The 21,479-nt window shown below is 38.1% G+C and overlaps 1 protein-coding gene across 3 annotated transcripts in view; it reads right to left on the bottom strand.

The window, feature by feature from the left end:
* Positions 1 to 21,479, bottom strand: part of BRIP1 (BRCA1 interacting DNA helicase 1) — a 90,290-nt gene that overhangs the window by 30,880 nt on the left and 37,931 nt on the right. For all 3 annotated transcript variants that reach the window (XM_079325178.1, XM_079325177.1, XM_079325179.1), the window contains exons 17-24: positions 18,139 to 18,251; positions 16,643 to 16,725; positions 15,126 to 15,425; positions 13,707 to 14,459; positions 11,489 to 11,562; positions 10,924 to 11,002; positions 9,229 to 9,444; positions 8,436 to 8,620 (exon numbers count right to left, since the gene is read on the bottom strand). In XM_079325178.1, coding sequence (XP_079181304.1) covers positions 8,436 to 8,620; positions 9,229 to 9,444; positions 10,924 to 11,002; positions 11,489 to 11,562; positions 13,707 to 14,459; positions 15,126 to 15,425; positions 16,643 to 16,725; positions 18,139 to 18,251 — 1,803 coding nt within the window. The remainder of the gene's footprint in view (positions 1 to 8,435; positions 8,621 to 9,228; positions 9,445 to 10,923; positions 11,003 to 11,488; positions 11,563 to 13,706; positions 14,460 to 15,125; positions 15,426 to 16,642; positions 16,726 to 18,138; positions 18,252 to 21,479) is intronic.

Here is a 21,479-nt window from a genome sequence, read left to right on the forward strand (position 1 = left end):
AAGCAACAAGTGGTTTATATTTGGGGTCTGTTTTATCAGCTGATAGTTGAAATCTGACTGTGAGAAAGGCAACATTCTGCTTCTATTCATGGCAGCTCTCTCGTTGCTTTGCATGACTTTCAAAGCAACAAAATAGTTGGGAAATAAATTTTAAAAAGTTCAAGAACTACTCATTAACAGTCAGACATCTGCACTTCCCAAACCACCCAAAACAAAGCCTGGTTCTTAATCCCAGTGGATCATGTGGACAGCAGACTGTGGGGGAATGCAAAGAGTGTTTTGGCTACAGCACTAATTCTTTGCAGTGAATAAATATATTTGCCTAAAAAGTAATGCAAAACACACATATTCCCTTCCAAATTCCCCAAGTGCCTCGTCTTCCTTCCCCCATCCTTTCTGAGGGCTCTGTTCAATGGACAAACATTGCTGCAATTCCAGCTAATGAAGAGGATGTGCCAGTTCTTTACCCCTGGAGTCCAGATCTGTTTCTCTTCAACAAACTCTGCTCTTCAATAAAAGTTCTACTCCAAGCATAGCATGAGCAGACCAGCTTTATACAATGGCTCTGCCATTTATGACATGAGAAAACCATTTTCTCTATTACCATAAACTCTAATGATTCATTTGAAATCAGTAAAACAGGGGGTTTAGCTGCCTTGATGAACTTACACATCCACTGTGGATTCATCTTTTAAAAAGCATAAATAGCACAATGCATCAGAAAAACAGCACAATGCACCAAATCATTCCCTAGCTTGTGGCTTTATGAGCTACAATAAAAACAACCTTTATTTATTTATTTTCCCTCCCATAAATATCAGAGAATGTTCAAATTTGGCACGGAATCTATCTGCATCTCAGTACTGTGCACTGATAAAAGAGATGGCAAGAATTTAAGAGATAACAACACCTGCTTGTGCCCCAGGGGAATGAGGTGTAAGCTCTTGGTGGGGTGGTTCAAACAAAATAACACTGACCCAAAAAACCCCACCCCAAACTACTCTGCAAACTGCACATTTCTCCCTTTCAGAAAGAATGCACAGGACCAGCGTGGCTTACTGTGATTTCTCAGATGATTTCCAAATGTTTCATTACTACAGAGTATGGGATACCATTTCTGATCCAGATGCTTAAAAGAACAAATCTAACAGAGAAACTTAATCTGAGCTAGACTTGGCAAATTTTCCAGAAAAAGAAAACAAAAAAAAAAACAAAAAAAAAAACAAAAAACAAAAAAAAATTATGTTTTGGAAGCTGCTCAAACAAAAGCCAAAATGGAAATATGCCTCTTTCAATCATACCCTGGGCTGCTGTTAAAAATAAGAGGGACACTTAGAGTTTCCACAAGTGTGAACTGCAGCTGAGGTTTATAAAATAGAAAACTTCAATGTCAAAACTGCCCAAGAACAGTTCTTTACTTTTATCTTAAGCTAAAGCCACCATTCTCTATGCTGTATTTGCAAAAAAATATAAGAGATTTTGCATATACATGGAAGATTCCAGATCAATTAGAAGGAAAACATCAATTTTTAAAAATTATTATGCTTTAAAAATAACCCACAGAAGCATGCAGATGGCAGAAGTGACACAGTCACTATAATGCAGACTATTTAAACTTTAACCTGACCACTTCAGAGCACCTAATGAACACAGGCTAAACTTACAGAGTTTTTTTTTCATCTCCAAACTGAGAAACTCTGGGACAGAGAGCTCCAATCTGCTTGGAGTCACGTAGGATTTATGGGAATTCAAATGTGCTGAGGTATTGCTTTATCTGATAGCCTTGTTCCTCTCCTGAAGAAAGACAAGGCTAAATCTTTGTATAGCCACACATCTCTCTATAAACACCAGGAAAATTTCAAATCTTAGCCAATTCTTTTTTATTATTATTATTTCAAGCCATTCAGAGAAGAGAAAGAACCAAATTTATGTTTGGCTTCACTTACTTCTGGGAAAGAATTTGGCCAAATGTTTGTATTCCATCAAGAGGAAGAAACTATGAACTCCAACAATAAAAATAACCAATACCATATACAAATTATACATGGAAGAATGGTGGTAATTGTCTGTCTTTTCACCCCCCTACCTTATATTATTGCTGTATGGTTGCAATTTAAGAAGTAGAAAAGCTCCCAAAGTGGAATTCCTACAGTGAGCAAGCCAGACAGAACTGCTACAGGGAGTATCCCTGCAAACCACAGGCTGTGAGCAGTTTAATTATGTAAATCTAGAATACCATATTCACATTATATAAATCAATTTTATTCTGATTTCCTAGCAAGGAGGAAAGGCTCACAGAACAACCCAGAGGTATCAGAGTTAGAAAACATCTGTAACAAATTGAATTCTTTTATTCTGCTGCAGCCACTTGGCTCCCCAAGTGTGAAAAATGGCTATCACTTAGTAAAGCTAGTGTCCAACTACTTGAAAGCACACTCACTTTGAGAATAAAAGTTAAATTACAAATGTTCTTACCCTGATTGGAGATTTACATTTTATAATTTAGAAATTTATAGGAAGGGAGAGTTCAGTATATTAAATTTATGATGAGTTTAGATACCTTAACTTCACCTCGATTTTAATTACGTAACAAGATACCAAAGTACAATTTTAAAAAAGACCTGAACACAATCATTAATATAGACATTGAGACTCCTGTCAGTGAATTGTGGAGCTTTTAATTTCCCTGTGCATGACTGCAATGCTGGTTTAAATTCAGCCCCACAATGGCCAAGACATTTCCCAGAGTGATAACAAAGAGGGGTTTTGTTACGGCTGCTGGAGGGGTCAGTGGCAGCTGCACCCTGGGCCTGCCATAATCACTATAAAATACTGGCCTGCAACAATGGCTGCTCATTGGAATATAAAACAATTGGAATGTTGAATCTGGAATTTCAGCAGCTGCTACTGGACATTTTCCATAGCTTTGAAGCATCAGCTATCAGCACGCTCATTTTCTGCAGCTTCGCTTCCCAGATCTCATCTTAGAGATAAAAAACATTTGTGGGATTGCACCACGAGTCAGATGCCTGATATAAACCAGTATAAAAATAATCCCACAGAAATGGCAATATTCTTAATCCAAACCACTCCAGAATTGCATTTTGCAAGGCAGTTTCTCCAGGAGCTGCCCTGGTGGAGCAGAGGCACAGCCTGAAGCTCGGAGCGAGATGGGAGAGGGGAAAGGGCAGAACCTTTCCAGCCCAGGCTTTCCTCCCAAGCCAGCTTCATCTCAGCTTCATACCTGAGTTTATTTAAGCCAAGCTTTATTTCTGCACCAGGAAACAAGTGAAATGATTGCATTTTGCCACTCACAGCTTCTGTGTGCACTGGCCTTGCCTGATGAAAGATCACTTGATTATCAGCACCAGGCAGACAATAAATCACAGTGCTGTGACTGTCTCAGCACTTTTATTTTGTATTAATATACATTGGACCAGCTAATACCAGGTTTGTCCCTCTATTTTAAAATCTCTCTCTTTTTAAAGAATACTTAAAGAAATTATTATGTATTTTAAAGCAAATTTCAATACAAAGGAATTCAAATAATTCTGCTAAATTAGATGTCAGGCTTTTTCTGGCAGGCATGAGCAGGGAGGAGCCCTGGCAGGACAGGATTCAGAGGTTGACATTTATTTCTCACTCAATAGGATTCAGTTTCACTTAAATATAGCCCTCAAGGAATGAAAGAATAAAATATTCAGTCCCTGACACCTAAGAGCTCTCAGCCTTCCCAGAGAACATGGATGTGATGATAAATACATGGCAGATTTTGCAAACACACATAGAGACATTTACTGAAACACTGTTCAGTTTCTTCCCAGAATTATATTTTTTCTTCTTTAATAAGACTTCAGCAAACAATATTCCCAGAGAGTTGAAAACAGCACTGACCCCAGTGAGGATCTACTGACAGAGACAGGAGGAACAAACACATTTTGGCTGAGTGAAAAGAAGCATATTCAGTGTCAAGCACAAGGAAAGCAATTCAGACAGATAATTCCTGGGAGACAAATGATTCTGGCACCAGCAGAAAGAAGCAACATGAAAAACCTTTTCCAAGGTCATCTCTGGATGCACACCATCAGAAGGGGAAAGCCAGACTCATGGAAAATATTTAATCCATTGACACAAACTCAGGTGAGTTCCAATATTCCCTGGCCATCAGAACATTATTTCTTGGAAATTCTCAACAGGCAGCTGCTCAAGAGTTGATGTGTGGGTCATGGCCTTTCATATGAAATACAATCACACACTGAAAAAAAAGGTCTATTTAAATTAATTAATTCAAGTGGGTAACTAAAAGATCAGTTAAAGTAGCAGGGAAAGACAAAATGCTGAGCAGAAAAAGAAGAGGAAAATACAAATTGTGAAGGAAAAGGAAAATTGTCCAAAGGAGATGTGACAATTTCAGTGTCCAGCCACTGTGGACATGAGTCCTTTGCAGCCTGATGTGACAATTGCTGCAATGTTTGTGAGTGCTGCTTGGGAGGAGATTCTATGCACTGGTGTTATTGCAGACAAACATCAGTGTGCAAAACCACCACTGAAAATTCAGAGAGATAATTATGATCATGGCTGCTGAACCTCTATATTAATAGTACAGCTGAGCCTGTTTATAGCAATAGATTAATTTCAAATAATGCAAGTAAATATTTATTTCTGCAACTATTTTCAATTTTTGTCTGTCAAGGGATTTATCAAGTCAATATCCACGTGCCCAACAGTGAACAGTGCAGTAAGGAGAATTTGGTTTCCACAGAACAATTTCATTTTGATTTTTTGCAAGTGTAATATAGGTTTAGAAATTCTCAGTAATGATCTGTGTGAAATGTTTAAAGAACATTTTACAGCTCACATGCTCCATTTATTTTAACTTAAATTGTATGAAGCCACCACCACATTGAACTGGTGGTATCAGCTGACATAAGCAACTATGTAACATCAACCAAATGCAGCCAGACATTAAAATTATTTAATGTAAGTAATATCAGATGAATGTTATTCTCCTCCTAACCTTCCAAGATATCTCAGTGCTCATATACAATAAATAATTGCCAGTCACAAGCACTTTGCTTCAGAAATAGCCACTCTTTCATTTAGCTGAGATTGTCAACAAAAAGCAAGGCTAGGAAAACCCAAGGCTGATGTCATGCTTTTCATGGCATCTTTTCCACAACAAAGCCTGGATCCAAGATCTGACCACTCACAATTTCTAAACCAGATTATAAAGCTAAATCCATGCAAACCCTTAATGGATCAGGATTTCATTTCCAGCCCTGCAAAAACTTCGTTTGTGGCCAAGTCTTATCAGCCACGGTGGCAGCCAGATTACAGGAGCTGTGCCATGGATCAGGAGAGGCACTCCCAGCTTAAACCAATTACACACTTAACACAAAGTTGTCAAACTGCAGACCCATGCCAAATCCTGACATGTAATTTCTGTAATGTTTACACATTTTAAGGAGAATTACAGTAAATGGAGTGCCTGGGAAAATGTATGGTGGAAAGAGCAGCGCTTGGAAATCCAGATTTTAGTGGTGTGAGGGATCCACACTAACTCAAGCTTTACCAGAAGTCCACAGTTCCAGCTCCCCTGCATCTATTCACAGGCAGACAGATCTATTAAATGATTTGCCAGCTGGGAGTCATTTCTTTTACAATAAGCAGCGGAGTGAGAGGTAACTACAAAGCAATCCAGAGCTGTCCTAATTACTCCTTCCAGGCAGGAAAATGTGTGATAAAATGCATGTTTTGTGATTCCCTTCCCCTTTACTCACTTCAGCACTGTTAACCTGTGGCTTCTGATGGCCTTCCCCAGTGCCCTTAAACCTGGTGAAAACCCCCAGACAGACAATCACTGTACAATTTAAGGCACGTAATTAGCAATTATTTCATGCACACTTCACAATAATAATCTGTTACGTACTAAGGGGAAAGAAACATTAATGAGCTACTTCTGGTGCCGCTCTGTGTACTGTGTTTGCATAATAATGAGGCCCAATCTGCTGGAAAACACAGAAAGGACAAATTAATAAGGTGGTCATTTTTGTCTAATGATGCTTAATACAGTTTGAGCAATCTGCTCGAGACAAAAGACGGGCACTCAGACATAGCCGATTATGCATTCGCGTGGCAGCTGAAATCTTTATTAAACAGAATGATGAATCTGATTAACATGTGATAACAAATATACAGTCTGGGAGCAGGGCCCTGGCACCTCCCGCCAGCTCCAGGCCCCTCCGAGGCTTTACTCAGATTGAGGTCAGGCTGCAATTCCCCATAGGCGCATTAAGATAAAAGTTTGCCAAATGTGGTAACGTGCTGAACAAAACAATATCCTGTTATATAAAAGCTACTGTCTCAACAGCTGACTGTCTAATCAGTGAGAGCAACAACTCCTTAATAAGTTTAAAATTTTAATTGTGGGTTTCGTTCGCCTTTTAACATATGAAGGATGATTTAGTACATTAGCTGAGCTACATCTTAAAGCACCCCTATGTTTGTGCTAGCAAAATATTCTCTCTAATTCCAAAGTACTGCCTTCTATTCCATTTCATAAACACAATTCTATTCCCCAAAAAGGAATATACAATGATTTAGGGTGTTTTAAGCAATATTAAAAAATAATAATAATTTACATGCCACTGATTTCATGTTAATGGAGGTTTCTAGGTCAATGGGGAACACAGGATGCAGTTGAATTTGTAGAAATGGAGCAGTAAATTTAAAAACCTAATTTTCAATAGAAATAATTGATAAAAAGGGAGATTAACAAGATGCAACTTGTTAATCCCACCTTAAATTTAAGTCATGAAAATGCAGCGTTGCCTCTTTAAAGAGTGACCAAATCTAGGAGTAAATAACAGCTCTTAAATCCAGGGATTCTATTTTAAGCTTGCTTTGCTGGAGCAATGTGATTTCTATTAAATGAACAATTCCTTGCCTTCCAGAACCAACTGTACTTGATTTATAGTCAGCACATGACACGAAGCAATTTAAGATGTCACACGATACCCCACGACAATGAACATGATTTAGCACAGGGTGGGCAGCAGTAGAAACTATAATGTTGATTTTATCTCCACAAATATATTGCTCAGCAACAGCAGGAGCTTGGATTCAAGAGTATAGAACTGGGAGCTAAGACTGACTGAATCACAGCTTCTTCACTTTAATGCATCTGTGTTTGCTCTGGTAAATGACAGCACATCATAAATCATCATTTTCAACTCCTTGGAGTCATTCTGTGCCTTCATTTACATGAATATATTCCCAATTACAAGATAACAACAGTCAGTGGATTTAAAGCAAGGAAGTGATAAAATTAAAGCTGTATTTACCTCTAGCATCATTCATTCCCAGTCCATCCTACCTTTGTAAATAAATACCATTATTTTCACACACAAAATAAATATTAAAAAACCCCAAAAGATAGTGGTTTCTTTCCTCACCCCCTCAAATCCCACATTCAAGTCACCTGGCACATTAATTATTTCCCATAAAACAAAAAAAAATCATCTCATTCTGCTTCTGAGGATCCCTTTATTTCATATTCTGCCAGGATAAATTCCCTCAGTGAAACATTTCATTATGTTTGATACAAAATGAATGCTGGAAATGCCATGAAATCATCGTGGTGGTGTTTGAAATCCCAAAATTCATGGCAAATAATGCTTCACAAACCTTGTCCCATCACCACACTGTCATATTCTGCATTTCAAACAGCTTGGACAGCTGCTAATGACACACACAGACCAAAACATGAGGATCATATTCAGCTTTTGGCAAAGATTCAGTCTCAAAAATCTCTCATTAAACTCAACTGTATTTTTATCCATGGAATAAATGAAGGAAAATGCAGGGAAGGCAGAGGTGTCCTGGGCTTACCTGCACAGACCACTCAGGATGGAGCCTCACCCTCCACTTTTAAGAGAAAAATACAGAGTTTTGTCATCCAAATTTCAAAGGGTCTATTGAGAATTCCATTGGCTCACATTGAAATACAATACCTGTAAGTAAATTTCTTCCTCTTGACTCCATTAAACCGTGTCCATGTTCATCCTTCAGGGGCTGATTGAATTCTTTTTTTTCAGTGCCAAAACAAACATAAAACTACATGTCTGAAAATTCAAATCTACAGCACTTGTGTAAATATGTTCTGTTCTGGTTTTTCTTGCATGAAAGACATGGATGGTTGCTGTTTTCCCATCCCTTCTCAGATGTAATATTACAGACATTGCAACAAATTAGATGTAGACAAATATATTCGGTGACCTGAACTCAGTTCTTAACTATCAAATCTCTGGTAAAAATCAGATAAAATTATCTAGATATATATTCATTCTGCCTTTTACAAAAATAGCATTTTAGTATTTCTTATGCAAATCACTCCATGATCATTTTATTATGCAAAATAAATTAATCTGACTTACCCATGACTGCACTTCATTACTGAAATGAGTAACCTCAGCTCCTATCAAAGGACTTGGAGAAATGGACTGAAGGACACAGTTCCTGCACTGCAAGTAACTTGTCAGAGAAGATTCCTTCTCATTCCAAATAGCATTTAAAGATAAACTGCCATTCAGGTCTTTCAAAGAGAAAGAAAAAGTGGTTTCTATAGGAATCAAGAGAGATTTTTAGAAGAGATAAAAGCCATTTTATCAGTTGCATTTCACATTTCAAAATGTCAGAAAGATGGTAAAGAATGCTGAGTAATCCCTCCTAAAAATGAGTCCTTGTGGCAAAAATCACATTTCATTAACTGTGCCATGCTAACACCACTGGATGGGCAACAGAACTGCCCACATGTGAAATAAAATATTTCATTTTTGGTCTCTGTCACCTGAAGAACAAAGGTTTGCACATTCCATGGGCTGGCAGCTGGAATGATTTCCTAGCAAACACAGCACTTGTAATTTAATCACAGAACACGTGGCCAGTTCATGGATTTTAACTGGGAAGGAATGGAAAGGATTCTGCTCTCATTATCCTTTTCTTTTATTCTTCAGCAGGATATTCTGAAAGGACCCAACAAATCTGGGAGTGCAGGGGACACTGGAGCTCATTTTCAGTGTTTGTCAAACATTCAGAACCCACAGAGCTTTGAGGAAGGAAAATCTCACCATGAGCTTCCCAAAAGGTCCATGGGAGGAGTGTCAATGTTGTAAATGATATTTTATTTAATTGAAAAATGTAAACTGGTATTTATCAGTAAGAATTTACCTTTCATTGGCATCTGATAAATCTTCAAAGTTTCTTTAAGGTGACCAAGACTTGCAGCATCTGAGATGACCATCATCACATTATCATCCTCTGAAATGGCCTCTGCTTTACACTTACAATTATTAATGGATTCTTTACTTCTTATATTGGCATTTCTGAAGAGTTTCCAGATTATTTGCAGCTCACTATTACTGTAGCAAGCTTTTCTCAAAATTCCTATAATTTAAAAAGTGGGGTGTAAGACTTATATACACACATGGTTTTCAATACAGTACTGTTCAACCATGCTGCAAACTTTCCACATTTACAAGATGGGAATTTAGGCCCTGATCCAATACCCACTGCAGGCACTGAAAAGACTTCTATTGCTGTAAATGGCCCTTGGAAGAAGGCCTTATTTAAAATTTTTAATGTGTCCAAAATTTACTTTTCAACAGATAATTTTCCCCTTGTTATTACTCCCAAATCAACCAGTGAGCTTGAATCCACTTTGAATAAAGCCATTTATTTTTCATTTTCAGATTTTTTAACTTTCCTCAATCAACTGGCATCTGAGATTCAGTTTAAACAACATAAAACTTCTTGCTGACAACAGCCACCCTGCTAAGTGCAGACATTCCTGTACCTCAGAATGCTCCTCCTGTGGTTCCATTCCACAGGTTCTGCACCAGGGACAGGATGATCCTGATAAATTCAGGGAGTGAATGGAAGGTTCCTGATGAGATTACCCAAATCTTAAAGGTTCTTTTGGGAAAATAGGGAGGCAAGAAGTGCCTCCATAACCTGGGCCTGCCCAATGTGGACTTTTCTAACTGGGCTGGTGTTAATAGGTGCAGAATATGGAATATTTCCCATTCTCTTTGAGGCACAGGTTTGGTTTGCTGAAGAGATTTTTGTCCTTTCTTGGTTTCATCAGATCCAGACTGTTTAAGCATGAAGCATCTTTTAATTGTTTCTGCATGTAACTGATGAGAATATCTTGTAATTAGGTCATTATCACACATGGCCAGTGGCCTGAGGATGAAGCTTATTTTTAAAAAATAGAGTTGCTGTTACTTTTCTCAGCTTTTAGACATTCCCAAATGAAAGTGTCTCACAAAAACACAAAGAATTTCCAAAAAGCAGCTCATCCCCACTTGGTACAATGTGCCACAAGAGATTAAAACCAAATTAATACAAGGTAGGTTACACATTGAAGAATAGCAGTGGAATTATCTAGATTTTCAGTCAGACTTTTGATAGCTCCATGCACAGGATTCATTGAGTTACTGTGCCAAGGAATTACCAAACTTCTCACAGCAACTGGTAGCAAATTAACACCTAATCCTGGGAAGGAACAAACCCCAATGAATGGGCCACTATGCTGCAAATAATTCCTTCCAGCCTCCCATAATGGCAGGAGGAGTTGCCTTCAGTTAACCCTCAAATATCAGATTTAAACTCAAGACAGGTAAGTGTGGCAGGACCACTGAAAACTGCCAGAAAAAATAACTTTTTAAAAATAATTGTTGTTGTCACAACTCTCTTCTCTCCCCTCAAAGAATCTCTGCAGGTCTCATAACTCATTTATCCTGATAATAAATCCAGTGGAGAAATGAACCAATTATTCTAAAATATCCCTCCAGCATCCAAATGTGGGAGAGTCAAAGGGTGGATCAGAAATCCCATTTTTCCCAAGGAAATAACTGCTCTTACCCTGAGCTTTGGGCAGGATTTCAGCTCCACAGACAACACAATAAAGTCCTTTCCTGCAAGGCTGGTTCTGTGCTTCCTTCTAACAAGGCAATGCACAAATGCATGGAAATATTGGTTTTCATATAGTAATGATGCAGATTGAAGCATTTAAACATAAATAAAATTAAGTCTATCAAAAGTGCTTCAGAGAAATACAGTACTTGAAACATTCATAGGAGTCTGAGTTGATCATTTATATTAGTTAATAATTCAATATATACACCATGCTAAAATATTTAACCTTACTTAAATATGAAATAAATATAAAATCTGAGGGATTTTATTGCCTGTAACACTGCAGGCTGTCAGTTTTGTTGGGAATTTTGCAAAGCAGCCTGGGATGGTTGGTGCCTTTGTGTTTCCCACAAGAAACAAAGGTATCTATTGAGTGTGTAAATCAGAGCTCTGCAGATCTGGAGGAAACTATTCCATTGTATTATTCCACTTGAAAAATGGTAGAAGAAATTATTTTAATTCCCTTGCACCTCAGCACTCAGAACAGGTATTGAATCCATGCATGTGGTACCTTTCTCTCTTGGGAGGAGCCACTTTGCCTAAGGGCAGCTTTCCTTCTGCTGCATCTCCTCTGAACCTTCAGTCCTTGAAGAAATTCAAGATGTTGTTGTTATTTAGACAACAGAGAATATACTGAGCTATTCTATCAAAGAAGGAAAAGCATTTTTAATATTTTGGGCTTGAAAGATGTGATAAATCCAAATAAATAATTCTAAGAAATTTGGTATATTGACTTCCCTTTCATCTGCAGAATGGGCAGCATTTAATTATGAGAACTACCATAAAATATATATAAAGAATATTCTTACCTCTAACATACCAAATAACACAGTTATTAAAGACAAATTAAAAATTAATTTACACCTAAAGAAACAGTCCACCCCTTACCTTCCAAACCCAGCAGATCACAAAGGGGTTTTATCCACCTGTTGATCTGAATTTTTAGAGGGCAGAAATTTTTTAATAATCACAGTATCAAGTACTGGTGTTTCGATAGATGTTCTAGAAATAATGATTGATTTGATATAAAGTTTAAATGAGTGTGATTTGACACAGAGCAGGCCTTGCCTTAAGGGATTTCTGATCAAAGGGAGAGACACCACAAGCTCAAGAAAGGAACAATCTGCTCCAGATAAGGAAAAGGAGATGATTTTTTTTTTTTTTTTTTTTAATGTTATGGATTTAAAGACAGACAAATCTCCTGAAAGACAAATAAGAGGCTGTGGGCCACTGGATGAGCAGTGTGTCACAAAGATTAAGTGATTTCTGTTATCATCTGTTTAGACACACAAAAAGGCACAGAGTGGTTTGGTGCACAGGATTTGCTTTGGGAAAACTGAGGGTTGAGAGTCCTGAGGATGAAGCCAAATTGATCCTCAGTTCTGGGGAATGTGGCTGAAAAGCACCTGCCAGGACAGGGACCAACAGGAACTTTAACATTATTTAATAGAAATTAAAAATATTTCTCTTTAGATGTGTCAAGAGTTTTTCAATACTGGAATTTCTGCCATATCAACTAAATTAAATGTTGATAATCCAGACTGAAATCCAGGAAAGCTAAATCAAGGAAACTTGATCATCAATGTTGCAAAAATTGAACCAAATGCCTTATGCCAAATGCTGCAAGTTAAAAAAATTCTTCTTCCCATTCTTGCAAAGTGTCCCAATTTCATAAAGATGAATTTGTTGTGTAAAGAAAGGGCACAATTTAAATCCTACTGACATGAGCATGTTCACAGCACTGTAGAGATGGATTCAAAATGTTATTTAGATGAACTTCTATGGAAAATGACCAGTTCATAATTTAATTTTTACTCTCAAACAAAAATTATCAATACCTATGAACCAATCTTTAGATTGTAAAAATCCTGCATCTTCATATGAGTGTAGGATGGCAATGAACAATCTTTTCTTGAAAAGTCAATATGTTTTATTACAGAAAAATCCTGGCTGTTTTTATTGCAGTCAATGAAAGAAACAATAAAATACTTAAAAAAAAAATAGACTGGGAAAGATTCAAAGAGCTTTGTGTACAATTTACATTCTATATGTTCCATGTAAAAAGTGCTTGTAGGATACACAAATCAGAACATGAATAAACACAGAATCCAAGCAACAGAAATTAGATCTTCTCACAAAAGGAAAATTTAAATAAACCTCTATTTTTTCTCTGGAGAAGCTTCTCCATCAAATATCAAAATGTGCACAGCTCCTGCTGGACATTTTGTTGTAAGAAATTGGAAGGAGTCAAAGTACTGAAGAATAGACCTGGTTTGGTATTTAGGCTCAATCTATCTATGACTTGATCTGCAAAGATACTGCTCTAGATGTTTTCCTAAAAAACCCCAATCTAACAAATGCAGAAAACCATAATTTGGTTATATGGGTGTTTTGATTTTTGAGGGAAAACTCCATTATTTGACTGTATTTAGTGGTGGATTAATTAAATCTGCAATGGACAAACCAATAATTCCTAGTCAGATCCTACCTGGGTTTCTATTCAGAGTTTCCAGACATGATGTGCTTTAGCCATGAAGTCAGGATGAAGAATCTTCATTCTACCCCTAGAAAACTGCCCACTGCAAAACTCTCCCAGTGAAAACCCCAAACCCAGAAGGAGAAATGGAGCCTGAGGAAGCTTTTGTTGCATGAGGAGTGCTTTTGTTGCACTGCTCACCACAATTCCCACACAAAGTGTCACCAGGTGCCCAGCAGGAAGGATGACACACCTTTATTTCGGGATCTGGAAAGGCTGATTTTCCTTTTTGGGGTCTCCACCTCCTCAGATCCTTCCTGCTCTGCTCCTGCTGCAGCTGCCACCTCTGCAGCACCAACTGCACTGTCCCTGCTCCTTGCATTTGCCATAATTCCATGGGGATTTCTGCCTGCCTCAGCTTTTTCAGCCACATCCTGTGTTTCTGAGGTGCTGGTAGCAAAAAGATCAGCAGGGACTGTGGGGTCCCCACATTGCACCCAATTCCCAGTGGTACAGGAGGCTGGCACTGGGGGCTCAGTTCTCTGTTCCTCTGCATCATCATAGAGTTCTGGGGTGAAGTAAATGCTTTCATCCTCATCCTCATTTACTGGTGAGGGCTCAGCTCTCCCTGCTGCTGGAACTCCCTTATCAGGATGTCCTTCAGCAACTGGAGCCTCAGAATGAGTTGTTTCCAAACATGATTCTGATCCACCTGGTTTGTGTTCTGCAATTAATGATGATTGGCATTGATTTAAATGATCAATGAGGTCACTAGGCTCATTCACATGCTCCTGGCTGCTGCTTGCTGTGGCCCTGCAGTTCTGGGCTGCAGGGGTTGAAGTCAGTGGCTCAGAGCAGCAATTCTCTTCCACAGCATCAGCATTGGTCCAACCATTCATTATTTCTGTCTCTGTTTTAATTGCTGACATTTTGGGGGTGCAGTCCAAATGTCTCCTTCTCTGTTTTATATGATGAGGGTGGCTCTCTGCATCAACTTGCTGGTCACCTGTGAGAAATCACAAAACATAAATTAATTGTATCTGATTTCCAGCATGTTTAGCACATCAGAATCATCACTGTTTTAGAAGGTTTACAGTGATTTTACAACATTCATTAAAAATAATACAAACAAAAGTTCAGATGATAAACTACCTGCACATGAATTGTCTTAATTAAATAAATAGATTAACAGACACAGAGAGTATGACTGGATTTGAAATTTGTAATCTTTTATTATTGTGCTCTTTCTTGACTAAAAGGAAATCAGCACCTTCCCTAAAATTTAGGGATGGATTTTACTTGTGAAGCTGGAACTAGAGCAGATCACATGGAAGGTGTCTCTAAACAACACATGCAGCTTGAACCAGGGCTCAACTGCAATAATGCTAATCCTGGTGTGTTTCAAATATATTTTAAATTATCTTCATAGTGTTCAATGGAAAAAGAAATTAAAATGAAAACATTTTGATTGTACTATAAACTTATCAAAGATTATTCTTTTAAGACAACCAGATGGAACGAGAATTAATTTCAGTCTGTTGAGCACAGCTCCTCCACATTTGTGAATAATTATCATTTTCCAGTATAGCACTTCTGTAATTTTCAAACACATTTGTTTCTTCCAGAAAAGATGCAACTCCCCATTTGAAAGTGCCAGTGGAAATGAACATACTCAGTGTCCCTGCTGCCATGCTGTCACTCGGCCGAGCCCAGGCTGAGCTGATGGCTGCACTCACTTCTGAGCCCAAATTCTGCTCCTGACTTTTAGCAGGAACATCTGGGGACAGAGGAAGGGTGGCCTCGTGCTGAGAGCCTTGGGAGAGGTGCCTGGGATGGGCAGGGAGCTGGGAGCTGGGCTCAGGGGAGGCTTGGCCACCCTGCAGGTTGCTGCAGGCGAAGGCGCGCAGGGAGCGCAGGGCGCTGCCGAAATCCCGGTGGTGCCGCAGCTGCTGCCGGATCCACTTGGACAGTCCTGGGGGAAACACAACACAACAGCTCCATCAGGGATCCACAGCACCAAACAGCAAAACTGCAAAGACTTCTCTGCAGTTATACACAGGAAAATTGCAGAAATTTGCTGATAAAGCTACAATTCCTCCTTTCCAGGGCTGGGAATTTGATTTATTCAATAGTAGTATTTTGATAAGTAAACCAAAAATATCCTTCTTTTTCTATCAAGAGCCTTTTTCTTTTTCACTAGTCTTTTTTTTAGGTTCAAACTGCTGCCTTGCATAAACACCATTTTATTTCTTTGATGCCCAGGTGTTCATTCTGCTTGTTATCATGAATTATTTAAAAGCAACTTACACAGAGTACAGCTATTTATTATCATATTAACAGAGCCTGATAAAAAATTGAATATAATAAAGTTTTTACAACTTTTTGTCATATTAAGTAACAGTAACGCAGAAAGAATCACAACTGTTCTACAACTACAAGTTTTATTATAACCTGCTCCTATCAAAATAATGTTTAAAATTCTTAAATATCAGATGTTTTGAGCATAACAGATTTTTAGATTATATTGGAGCACACAGGGGTCAAGTAAAAAGTGACTGCCTCAATTTTAGAAAGTGTTTTTTAACTCATCTAAATATTCTTTGAATACAATTTAAAAAAAAAAAAAAATTAAAAAAAAAACAAACCCACAACAACAAAGAGAACTTCACTCTTCTCTGAAGTTTTACTTTTTAGAGAAAGAAATCTTACCAAGTTTTGAACATATGGATTATTTGTGCTCCTATATGAATTTCTTGTGTTTACTCCAATAATTCTGATGGGTTTTTAGTACAAGCACATCAGAGGAGCTGGACTGAACTGCAGCAGCTGAGCTCCACCTGCTGACTAAGCCCAGCATGGGCTGCTGAGCTCAGCTCTGCCCAGCAAAAAGGGCAAGAACAAAGCTAAAAACACATTCTTAACCAGTTTATTTCCTCATTTTTATTTTTTTCAAGGTTGTGTGCAGGATCTGTTTTATTTCACCTGCATTTATTTCTACCCAGTATAAAACTACAAACAGAAAACTCTTGTTGTATATTGAATTTTCAGCAGTTCAATTCCTGTTCTATGGTTGTGGCACATCCTGATCCTTCCTACTCACCTGTAATTGTACAACCACATTTCTGTAATTCAGATTTTTCAGTGTTTTTCAACATTAGGAAGTTGCCCCAGAAGATGTTTTCCCCTTACCAGTTATGTATTTATTTGGATTATTCCTGAAGCGGTCGTCAACTAAAATAAGAGCCCCCCAGTCATTCCTGTGCCTTATACACCTAAAAGTGAGAGGAAAAAAGAATGTTTATGTAATTAGAGGGCACAAATCAGCAAAAATCTGTGGGAATTTGGAAGCAGGGATTGCTCTGAGTCAGGTGGAATATGCAAAATTATACAGGAAGTGCTCTTCTACTGTATGCACCAAAAATTGTTATGGATGTCACAGAAGCTCCATTTTCCTTCAGTTGTTGAATTTACATGAGAACAGCTAAATTAAAAATAAAACACACAAATATTCAACAGCCAGTCAAACCACATCATTTGTTTTCCACTCTTAATTGGGCAAACTGTGAATATTCTAGAGCTTCCTGCCAGTTTGGTGGATTTATCAAAATCCTTCCCCACATCTCAGGTTAGCAAGAGCTTTGGCTCCTGGTTTTATAAGGAATTTGTACCTTTATGTCAGAATGGAAGCCTATTTTCTCCATTTAACTTTAGACATCCAACTGATAAATCAAACAACAAGTAATTGTAACTAAAACTTGGTTTAAGTTCAAGCTGATTTCACAGTTAATATTTCACTATTGGTATTCCACAACTGAGAGTTCTCTTAACCTATTTTAATTAATGCCCTTTAATTCCAAAGAGGAATTTAGGAAATCAGGCCTGGAACAACAAAAATCCACAATGAGATTTCCTAATGTTACAATTTTTCTCAATTTTCTCCCTAAGCCTTCATTTTGTCATCACATTTGCATTAGAACTAATTCAAGGAGAGTTTTCCAGCTGATGTTTCTGTGGCTCTGTATCCATGACAGATGCACAGCACCTATGATAGATAGGGATGACAGTCCTAATCTTTATTTATTTGATAAATTTTGTTGAAGGAGGATGAATTAATTCTACCCTGTTAATAACATTTGGGGGAATTTTTCCATCTAGGAAAGGGAAGCTATACCACTTCTTCTAAATCTGGGAAGAGATCAGTGAGCACAATAATTGAATTGACCTTTTGCAAAGGTCTGAAAAACCCCACTGCTATTTCTCCCTTTCAAAGATACTTGTAGGTTAAATATCAAACAACTGTTCTGATCCCACTGAGAGTGTCAACAATTAGTGCATGGAAAAGTCCTCAGGATCTTCATTTGCTTTAAAGCCCAAGAACTTTTTGTCTCTGCTTGTGCTTTTTTTTTTTTTTTTCTTGTATATCTGGACTATGAGTAATAAAACTTCAACTAAATTGAAGTGGATTCTGAATGTAAAACAAAATCTCTGAATTATAACAATGCTCAAGAGCACAACAGGCTGAAAAGCAGAGTTGTCAGCACAGAGCAGCTCAAGAGACAAAATTTACAATATGAAAGGTTTGGCCTCACTTACCCCCTTGTGCTAAAAGTGGGGAATAAATCCTTAAAGATCTCCCTAAAAAAAAATTCTACCAATTGATATAGTTTTAGTTATGTTTATCTCACCTTCCCAGGGCTTGGTTGAGAGCTCTGTAAGCTTGAATTTCATACCACTGACTCCCTGATAAAAGGCCTCTTGTACTTTTGTGCTGGTCATTGTACTTCCTCTTTAATTCAACCTAAGAAAGAAACCATTAAATATTTGGTTTATTACTGCTGTTGAAAAGAAGATGCTCTAAAAAAGAAAAACAAGCAAACATTGATTAAATAATAAAATATATAAACTGTGCTTCAGTGTTTCAAGTCTATATTTTGTACACTAACCAATTCTGGCTTCTAAAATTGCCCTTAGCTGTGATCTGTTCCAATCATTTAAATGTATTGACATGAGCACCACACACTCCTCAAATCCCTGTGCCAGTGAGAGAAGGACAAACTGTTCAGACAGGTGAAAAAACCCCAACCCAGGTACAGGCAGATGGACTCCAAACCCCACATTTACTGGCTCTGCCAAAAGGAAATGTCCCACTGGAGCTCCCCATCCTTCCCTTCACCACTAAACCCACTCCTCATGCAGAGCTGGCACCAGACCCTGCTCTTCCCAAGGCAGGGTTTAGCAAATCCAACTTTTCTTCCTCTGCAGAAGCTGCAAAAGAGTTTTAGAGATAGAGGGGCCTCTCCAAGGAGCAGGAGTCAGTGACACCAAGCAAAATTCCCAGCCTGGCATCACCTCCTGAGGTTTGGAAATGTTTCACTGGAGAGCAGGGGGAGATCAGGAAGGGAAAAACATCTTCCCCTTTTCAAAAATACATCCCTGATGCTTCAAAACCTGGAATGAACTGCCCAAGAAATCCCCTGCCTCCCCTTCCCACTCCCATGGATCTCCACACATAATACCTGCTCTGAATTGGAACAATTTGCATTAGAACATTATTTATATCAAAAGGATTTATTATTGTTATTCAGCAAGGAAAACTGAATTTTTTTTTTTTTTAACAAGCATAAAACTACACCAAAAAGGGTTTTTCTGTTGCTCTTTTGTATAGTATTAACCTTTCTAAACTGACAAGTGAAAGGACACGCTTCAGGAGAGAAAACAGCAGACTTCTAACCTCTTCTGACAGGTAACTTTCAAGTTGCATTTGGATAAGAAATTTTATTTTATGTACTTATGCCCTTTAAATTGCCTGTCAAATTTACAAATTCAATCTTTACAGCCAGAAAGTAAATTCAGTTTGATTTCACAGATTTAATATTTGTTCCAGTCACTCAGAATTTACTGACTGGCATGTGAGGTTTCCTTTGTAATTTTCCAAACAGAAGATGATTTCTTCTGAATGGTTTATGAACATTAAACCATTCCTTAAAAAGGAATTTGGCTTTATCTGTGCATTTCTACAAACTGAAATACTACCTGGAGAAAGAAAGGGGTACTGCTCACCTTTGGAAATGAGGAATGATGTTGGAAAAGTCCACTAAAGACTCTAAAACATAACTATTGACAAAATACTCCTCTGTGTGTTTTGCCCTTGTCTTCTAGTCCTGGTCAGTTTTATAACAATTTATTTTTTGAAGGATTTTGTTATCAGTAAGATTCTGGCCATTTACCAGCCCCTTATTTGCCAGCAGACTGTGCAACAGTGTTGGAATAACTGGTCCTGTGCCTTATGCTGAAAAATGACATTATTTTAAAATATGTGCATAAACCCACTGAAGCAGCATTAAAATGCAAGCCAGTCAGGTCACCTAAACAAAATCCATTACTTCCACATTCTTCTAATACATGTCAGGGTTATCAAGTTTATTCTTATATGCACATCACCAATGACATTTCAAACTATATACACCCCATTTTTTAATATAAAATCCCATGAGTTCAGGGGGCTTTTAACCCAAATCCTTTGCTCTAAGTGTGTAACATGCCTCTAAAACTTCCTTCTATTAATTTTAGGAGTGTTACCAGCAAACAACCATTCTATTTTCTCCCAGCAGAGATGATGCCAACCTGCAGTGCTGTGAGTTGAGTTTGCTGCAGGTAAAAGGCCAGGGCCTGTCATTTTAATGCAATCAGAATCTATTTCATTGTGGAACTGCTGCATTCCCCCCCATCAATCCCAGGCCAGATTCAAGCTGACATGTTACATATGTGAAAAAGCCAGTGCCTCCTGCTAGCAAATATCCACAATGTGCAGGAAAGCACAGGCTAGAAGGGATTAGTTAAAATGTCAAAAGACAGCCTTTTACTTTTACCTGTTCATCCTTAAAAACATCCTCCCAGCTCTGGGGCAGGATTTGCAGACAAAGAGCTGCACAAGGCCCCTGGCAAGCTCTGCCATCCTGTAGCTGTCACCCAGATTAGGCTTTGATCAGTCTGGGAGGTCACAGCCACGCTCAGCCCACGTTCCACCTGCAGAGCTCTCCTGCTTTTAATGCTTAATTAGCTCCACATCTTTCACTCTGCAATATTAACTGGGAAACAGCAGCCAAAAATGATAAATGCCATGAACAATTTCCTTTTTCTTTTTTTTTTTAAGGTTTAGAAAGATACTTGGAGGCACTTTGTGCTGCAGCTCAAGTGTATTTTTCAAACAGAATTAGCAGTTGAGGTTTTTCTCCAATGACAACATTAAATGACATTTATTACGTTAGATTTTAAAATAAGTTACCTGTGGTGATATTCCTTCATGTGAAGAAACTCAGGCTTACACAGGATATAAATTAATTTATACTGTGTTGACCATGGGTTGTATGAGTTAGTTCATGGCACAAAGCTGAGAAGAGGAACTCAAAAATTACAGTTTGGTTTTGGCCCCCAAAACAACCTGCAAATTCACACACAGAACCTGCAGCCTTTTAGCAACACACCAGGCTGACCCAGGTTTATTCAGAATGAACAAACAGTATTTAACAGCAAGGTAAACAAATATCAATCTATTATGGACTGATTATTTCTAAAGAAAAATCAATCAGAATACTATAAACTGATTTATCACTGCCAGTACCACGACATGAGGGTTGAGTGGGCTAAACCCATTTGTTTATTTTGTGCCATTTAAATCAGCAAAATGAACTCTGTTTGCTTTTACTTCATCTGGCAAAGTGAACAGTTTACTTCACTGAACCAAACTTTGCTTTTTAAGAACAAATCTAAGTAACAGTTTAGAATTATTTTTGTTTAACAAGTCAGGCCTTTTCTTTGATTGGACATCACATCTCCAGCTGCCTCCTATTTGTTCTGGCAGGTTAGAGGAAGAGAGAACAGCTGGAAAAGGCCAATAAAGCTGGGCCTGTGCCACTGCCTGGACAGGTGGGGGTGGCACATCCACAGCTGCAGCAGCTCGTGCCCTTCCCTCCCCAGGACTCTCCTCTGTGGAAAGAAAAACCAGAAAATGGATAGAAATGTTTTC

The sequence above is a fragment of the Erithacus rubecula genome (assembly GCF_903797595.1).
Source record: "Erithacus rubecula genome assembly, chromosome: 22".
Taxonomy (NCBI): domain Eukaryota; kingdom Metazoa; phylum Chordata; class Aves; order Passeriformes; family Muscicapidae; genus Erithacus; species Erithacus rubecula.